The 7,588-nt window shown below is 45.0% G+C and overlaps 3 protein-coding genes across 3 annotated transcripts; 2 read left to right on the top strand and 1 right to left on the bottom strand.

Moving 5' to 3' along the window:
- Positions 1-839: 839 nt before the first annotated feature.
- Positions 840-2,627, bottom strand: TRV_07577 (uncharacterized protein; the record flags this gene model as incomplete). The annotated part of the gene is made up of 2 exons (XM_003018377.1): positions 840-2,380; positions 2,576-2,627. Coding segments are annotated over 2 exons (1,593 nt in total), but the record flags the coding sequence as incomplete, so codon positions are not given.
- Positions 2,628-2,790: 163 nt separating this feature from the next.
- TRV_07576 (uncharacterized protein) lies at positions 2,791-3,096 on the top strand (the record flags this gene model as incomplete). The annotated part of the gene is made up of 1 exon (XM_003018376.1): positions 2,791-3,096. One exon carries the CDS (start codon positions 2,791-2,793, stop codon positions 3,094-3,096), a length of 306 nt encoding a protein of 101 aa, XP_003018422.1.
- Positions 3,097-4,596: 1,500 nt separating this feature from the next.
- Positions 4,597-7,555, top strand: TRV_07575 (NACHT and Ankyrin domain protein; the record flags this gene model as incomplete). Its single annotated transcript, XM_003018375.1, has 3 exons — positions 4,597-5,939; positions 6,040-6,919; positions 6,983-7,555. 3 exons carry the CDS (start codon positions 4,597-4,599, stop codon positions 7,553-7,555), a joined length of 2,796 nt encoding a protein of 931 aa, XP_003018421.1.
- Positions 7,556-7,588: the final 33 nt, after the last annotated feature.

Raw genomic sequence — 7,588 nt, 5'->3', positions numbered from 1 at the left:
CGAATAATATTCTAGATAATTTTAATAGTATATTATATTATTAATTCTTATATTTATAAGATTTATATTTTAACTTATAGGGATATTAAACCTTATAGATAGGTTCTATAGGTAGCCTATCTACCTACTTAGATTTTTAAACCTACCTACTACCTATCTACTACCCTCGCTAGCTAACTATAGTAGGCAAAACCTATACTCACCTATTTACCCATGGGTTGAGTTTTATCTATCCTCATGTCTACTTATAGTAGATATATAAGATCTATTTTATAATACTTATATATAATTTAATACGATTTCTTTCTTCTAGACTCTTAATATCTAACTAATAATATTACTAATAGAGGAGTAATATTCTTATAATTATTAGAATTAGTTAGTTAATCAAATTATAGATAATATTAGCTTTATCTTTATAAATAATAACTTAAAGAAGATCTATAAAAAGATTATTTTTAATTAAATTACTACTTCTACTTGTACCAATAATATTACTCTTATTAATATATATATTCGATAATATTAATAATTTAAGTCTAAAAAAAAGAATATATATATAGATATATATATCCCTATATATAATTATATATAAGTATATATATCCATACTTAATCCATTTTCTAAAACGATCTATTTTCTACAATTTATATAGGTAGGTAGGGATTTTCGAAATCTATAGTATAAACTAGACTACGCATATTACATGAGATGGATAAGAGCTTTCCTAGTATTGAATGGGCATTCCATACATAAGGGGGATATTCAGTATTTAATTCTGGTTTGGGCTATGTGGTTCTGAGATAGATGCCCCAAAGTCGATCAACCAGCCAACGTACGGGAAACTGCGTTGGGGAAACGCTCTCCGGCAAATAGAGATACCAATCATTTTCATCTACTAGACTCAAAGTGCGAGTTAGCCCAGTGCATTCATAGTACTCAGGATAAAAGCCACTATACTCCCAGTCAATAAGTCCAGTAACAATATAGCGGCCGTTGGGATCCTGTTTCACCATAATATTATCAGTCCTAACATCACCGTGCGTGAACACCGATCCATACATTGAAGTGGAGTGGTCATTCTTCAGAAAGGAACGAAGGAATTCAACATAAGTGGAGCTGCCATGGTGGCGGGCGGAGAATTGTAAGTCGTTGAACTTGATTGCCGCGGTGATTCCTTTAAAAAGGGCGCATTCATCAACACGGAGCTCTTTGACCCCTTCTCCAGAGACACCTCCAAGCATATGGCCATCATCCTGTCGAAGTATTCTTAGTCGGCGGAAGATTTTATCCAGCTGGCCTCGTATCGATAACTTTTCCTCATAAGACAGGCTAGGCCATGCTTGGGCCAAGGTCATGCCTGGAATATATGACATAAACATGACCCGAAAGGGCCCGAAAGCGACTAGACCATGTGGTCTTGGTGCAGGAACATCAGGCGCCTGTTTAGCAAGGAATTTCAAGCTCGTGTACTCCGTGTAATCTTTGTTTCCTATAATGACTTTGGCAACTATGTCCTCATTGCACTTGACAACCATACCCCTAACAGGATTTTCCCAAAGCTTTGTCGAATCCCAAAGAAGCTTCTTCAAGGAGCGAAGGAGTGAATCCGCCGCATCGCCTGGCCCACTATGCCCTGACTCTCCTGACTGTGCAAGCAAAGAGGTAACCTTCTCAGATAATGGAAATATAACTGAAGCAGTCTTAGCAAGATCAAGACGCGTGCGGAACTCGGGAGCGTTTCTCTCAGAAGCGCGCTTCTCTGCGGGCGACAAATCCGGGGATCCAGTCGCCATTGTGATCCTACGGGTATAATTTGTTGGAAATGCAGATTGTAGATTGACCTCAGGGTCATGCCTAAAGGCGTCATGAAGTTCATTTAGCGTTCGGAGATTAATTTTCGCAGCATAAGACAGCTGCGAATACTGCGCATTTCGATGCTCACGATGATAAGAGTCGGAGAACATTGATATTAGATCCACCGCAGGGTTCTTTTCCAAGGCGGCCTTGAATTCCAGTAGAATGTCTCTGTTCCATTGTGCTGCTTCGCTATTGGAGAGGGTAAGGGCTCGTGGAGCTTCTGCCATGTCGTACGTGGTGGAAGTGAGGCCGGCGGAGGAAGTAGCCTCGATATCATGCGGTATTTCATACTTGGATACACCCAAAAGAAGGTAAAACGGGAGATGGACGAACTGTCGAAATCCAGCCCATGCAGCCGCGCAATAGCGCCAGAAAAACGAAAACATTACGGACAAGGCAATATGGTCAATGGCGTTCTGAGCATCCGGAGGTCGTGTTGAGGAATCAGGGAGGTCACGGAGGTCTCTGATGTTGCTGGTTGATGATTGTAGGCCATGACAACCTCCCAAAAAGGTCTGGGCTGCGGTCAATTAACTAGGGCGTGTTGACATGGAACATTTGACTGGGTGGAGAAAAGAAATTGGGGCAAGCAGACGGTGATTTGTTGGCTTTAAGGTTGCGGCTAAATTATTCGGGGCTTTACTTTTTCCGTCTCCAGCCCACCTAGCTTCCACCTGCAACCTTATTCGATGAGAGCCGCTGAAAAAGCTCACACTTCCCGTTCCACCAACCAAAGATGGCCAGGAATAGCCATTTTCTTTCACCATGCCATCTTCCTCCTTCGATTACTATTTATTTTACCTAAAATAATGCGTTGTGGTATTATTTATCGCGTGTTAGAGTGGGAGGGTGGTATAGCTGGTACTTCTGATGAGGTACCAGTGGGTGGGGACCGATCGATGATTTCTGTCCACCGACTGTATCTTTCCAATGGCACCAAAGAAGTACGAGACCCCTGCTTTACTCTCAAGTAAGGAAGGGCGAATCCTTGAGACTTATGTCCATGCGATCAAAAAATACCCGTTACCAAATGACCCCTTAATACCTAAGGAAATCGATATATTTTTAAGAAAAGTCTTCAGTGACTGGACAAGCGATGATAAACTACATTCGAAGCCCGATAGAAAGGGGGCGAAAGCAAATTTCCACGATACTGCCGTCCGTATGGGCACACTTACCCGCGACCTACCTTCGAGCGAGGACCAAAGCAGCCCGGAAAAATCAAACCCAATATAAAGTTAAAAAGGCCGACAAGACAAGGGGGTTAGAATAATCTGGCCCGCCGAGCAGGGTCCCCCGTTTATATCCGCGCTCTTCAAAGTAAAAGTTCTACTGCGATTACATTCTCCTATATAGATGGGAATCGTCGGATAATCTCAGACGCAAATAGCTTTTTCAAACGAGATGATTACCGTACTAAGACAGATATGTACCTGCAAGCTACGAAACGGCGTGATAACTTCACTATACGTAAGGTGCATGCCTTCAATATCGATCTTGCTATTTACTTCGCACGGAACAGAATTCTACAGTGGGCAGAGGGTCATGCGATCCGCCCTCCGCCGGCTCAGTCAGAAAATCTTAGCCAACTCATGGCATTCCAACTCTGTCGCAATGATATACCATCGACTGGGCCTATTGGAGATGCTCTTACAATTCTTCGCAGCCGTCCAAAATTATCCCTCTTCCCGGTATAGGCTTCATTATACTAGTTGATCTTGCGCGATGAATCTTTCAATAGATTTTTAACACCACTTCATATATGTATTTTCACTAGTTGCAGAGTAGTTAACGTTGTATAACTAATTCCCCAGAGAATTTTAATTAGTTGAGCTGTGGACTAACTAACTATAACTGAGAACTCTGTATAATAGCAAATCGTCCATAGACATCGCGGAATCAGTTTATATACAACCCCGATGGTACACTTGCAAACCCACAACAGTACACAGAATCAGGTAATGCCTCTAGGGATCCAACAGAAGACGTCTGATATCGTGTCAGTTTTTGTATTAGTCATCTTATCTCGCTACACCTTGCTTTAGCACATTCGATAGATCCTCAATATCATCATCCTCTTTTCTGGCATATCGTTACTCTCCTTGCCTTATCCTTGTGAGCTACTCCTGGCCACTCCCGTGTCTTTTACTCCATACGGTTAGTTTCTTTGTAGTAATGTCCTCCCGCGCTCATAATTTCACCCTCTTTTAAGGCTGTTATCCACTTTGATATTGTTATTATCCAAGACAGGAGCAAAAGGTGTCTAACGGAAGTACTTAGTTAATTATCTCCAGTTTTTCGTCTCAAGTTAAGTCTATTTAGTAGATTAACTAGCTCCGTGCAAACTTTCCTATGAGTGTCTTTTTCCAACGTTTACTACAGACTCTTGACCAATCTCTCCCTGCCCAAAACCTGTGCCATCTGGGCTGTCTACCCAAAGAAAGGCTTCGAATAGGAACATTAAATGGGCCCGCTTGATCCTTCGGATCCTTCCTGCATGACACATCCCTGCATTGCGCCAAGAGTACTCCGTAGTGAGGGGATGGGACGGGAAGCCCTGGTCCCTCTAACCTTAGAGGGGCTGCCGGAGCAAGAAGAATAAATATGACGGATGATGACACAGATCCAGGGAGCAGATACTTATATCTTATTGTCAGGGATGGTATCCCCGCCGCCTGAAGGTGACACAGCTATTCTGGGAAGAAATTCAACCAGAGACACAGCAGCCTCAGCACAATGGAAGCCGCTGCGAGTGCGATCGGTCTGATCCAGGTGACTACTCATGTGCTGCATCTCACAGTCAAGTTCTACTTCGAGGTTAGGGATGCCCGCAAGGAAATAAAATCGCTCGAGGGTGAAATCAGCGATCTTCAGGGCACGCTGCGCAAGATAGTCGACCTGGCCGAAGATACCAGCGACCCTGAGGCGATCAAGCGTTTACCAGCCTTTGCGTTACTCCTGGGAGAAGATGGTGCGCTGGCCAGATGCCAGGCGGAGCTCCTAGAGCTGGCCGGTAAGCTGGAAAAGGCCGGTGGCGCTGGTAGCGGTAAAGATGAAACTCTCCTGCAGAAGAAGAACCCGATGAGACAGTTTGGTGTCCGGGCCTTGAAGTGGCCGTTTACCAGCAAGGAGATCAAAAGCAGCATTGCAGTTCTTGAACGGTGCAAGGCCAGCTTCAACCTCGCCTTGACCGCAGACCAGACCAAGTTGACTCTTGACACCAATCGCCTTGTCGTCGAGCTGGGAAAGGACATAACCGCCAGCCGAAACGAGCAGCAAAAGGGGGAATATCGTTCAAAAATCATCCAATGGCTCTCGGCTGTCGAGCAAGGCATAACCTGGTCTAATCATGAAGATGCACGGAAGAAGCACTCTCAGGGAACCGGAGAGTGGGCGCTGGAGCTTCAGGCATTCAAGGAGTGGAAGAGCACCGGCCCTGCCATCCTTTGGATGCATGGGAAGCCTGGAAGTGGGAAGACAGTGCTGAGTTCGTCTGTCATCGAACATCTGCAAGCAGAGTACGACTCTGAGGCCAATACTCTCCTGTCATACTTTTATTTCGATTTTGGCACGCCCGCGAAGCAAAGCGCCACAAACTGCCTACGGTACCTGCTCTCACGGCTACTTACCAAAGCACCGGAGGTACCGCAGGAGCTCAGAGACCTCTATGTGAAAAAGTGCAACTTTGGCAGCGAAACTCCAGCACTATCGGACTTGATCTTTATTTTCAAACTTTTTGCAGAATCTGAAGCTATTGAAAATATTTTCATTACTATCGATGCCCTCGATGAATGCCCCCTGGATAATAGACAGGAACTACTAGATTTTCTCACAACTATATCTTCATGGACGCCTTCAAACCTACATGTATTTCTTACAAGCAGACCCGAGAGTGACATTAGAGAAGCCCTTTCTCCTATTTCAATCGTCACTGCGGTCTCTGTCGGTGGCTCCTCTGTCACACAAGATATCACGTATCACATACAGTCACAGCTCTCCTCTGATCCAGCGCTAAAGAAACTGCCAGCGAAGCTGAAATCACAGATCCAGAGCAAGCTAATCGCTGATGCTGATGGGATGTAAGTAGATCATCCTCCTTTCCCATAGTTAACTGCCCGCCCAGAAGACAATAATAATGTTATTGGACGATAGGTTTCGGTGGGTAGATTGCCAACTTAGTGAATTGAAAAGATGCAAGACAAAAGCGCTTTTGATAAAAACTCTCGAATCGCTTCCAAAGACCTTAGATGGTACCTATGAGCGAATACTCCAGAGTATCCCTACAAACTACCAGGATTATGCGCGCCGTGCACTGTGGTGGCTCGTAGAAGCGCGGAGGCCGCTAAGCGCAGAGGAAGTCGCCGAAGCAGCCATTCTTGATGCTGACGAAGATACCCCATTCGATCCGGAAGGCCGTTTTTTCAACCCACAGGATGACATTTTAGAGATACTAGGAAGCCTTGTATCGGTAGCTGAAAGAGAACACGAAGTTACAGACGTGAACGACGAAAGCAACAGCAGGGCTACAGCAACTACAGTGAATGAAACATTCAACGAACTCCGTCTATCCCACTTTTCTGTTAAAGAGTATTTGATCTCAACGCACCCATTGAACTGCCAGAACCCCTTAGTTGCCCAGTTCTATGTTGATAAATCTCTTGTTTCTAGCTTCATTCTCCGAAGCTGCCTTCTATACATATCTCACTACATAGGTTCAGACTATAGAGCTGGCGCGAGGGATGACGTGGACGAATTTCCCCTGCTCCTCTATGTATGCGAATTTTGGTTCGCGTATGCAGGACTGCCGCTCGATAACAAAAGTTCTGGGCTATTGAATGATTTCTTCGCCTCAGAGACGCAGGTACAAGCATGGCTGCTTGTTCATACTCCAAACCAACCAAGAAAGGATCTTTTCCAGCCGCCTGATGAGCCAGGCCAGGCTCTTCACCATGCATGCTACCTTGGCTTAACTGGCACTGCCAAGTACTTAATAGAGAATGGTGCCACCGTCGACTGCACCACGGAGAGCGGAGTGACCCCCTTAATTCGAGCAGCTGAGGTACGTTTAATCTCCATATCGCCATAGTATTTCATATGATTTTTGTTAATGCTTTGCTACTAGAGAGGCCATGTAGATATTATAGATCTTCTCCTCAACTTTGACTCAAATGTCGATCATTCGACTAGGGGGGGCCGGACCCCGCTTCAAGTAGCGTGTAGCCGTGGGCATATAAAAGTCGTGGAAAGACTTCTCATTTCCAAGGCGGATGTAGAGTCGAAAGATGTGGATCTTTGGACTCCGCTATACTGGGCTGCGGAGGGTCGACATGAAGACATTGTCAGTCTCCTCCTCAAGCAGGGGGCCGACCCAAATGCAAGGACCATGAGTGGAGGGACTGCACTTCACCAAGTATGCGGCAGAGATTATGACGAAATTGCGCGGCATTTGCTGGATTCTGGCGCAGAGGTGGACGTTGCAACCAGCTGGGGTCGGACTCCATTGCACCAAGCTGCCGCTGGTGGATCGCTGGAAGTTGTGAAGCTTTTATTAGCCTATGGAGCAGACCCGAATGTCCTAGACAGGTCCTATAGTTCTCCTGTTTCTTTAGCAGAGGAAAACCTGCACCACGAGATTGTTGACGTGCTGCGACCTCTTACGAATTTGAAAGACCCGCTTGACAGTTCTGAAGAGTAAAAACACTGTCAAATATCATGTAGTATCTATCCA

This window comes from Trichophyton verrucosum (genome assembly GCF_000151505.1).
Source record: "Trichophyton verrucosum HKI 0517 chromosome Unknown contig01029_1.f1.exp, whole genome shotgun sequence".
In the NCBI taxonomy this organism is placed as follows: domain Eukaryota; kingdom Fungi; phylum Ascomycota; class Eurotiomycetes; order Onygenales; family Arthrodermataceae; genus Trichophyton; species Trichophyton verrucosum.
This window is presented reverse-complemented; position numbering and strand designations above follow the sequence as displayed.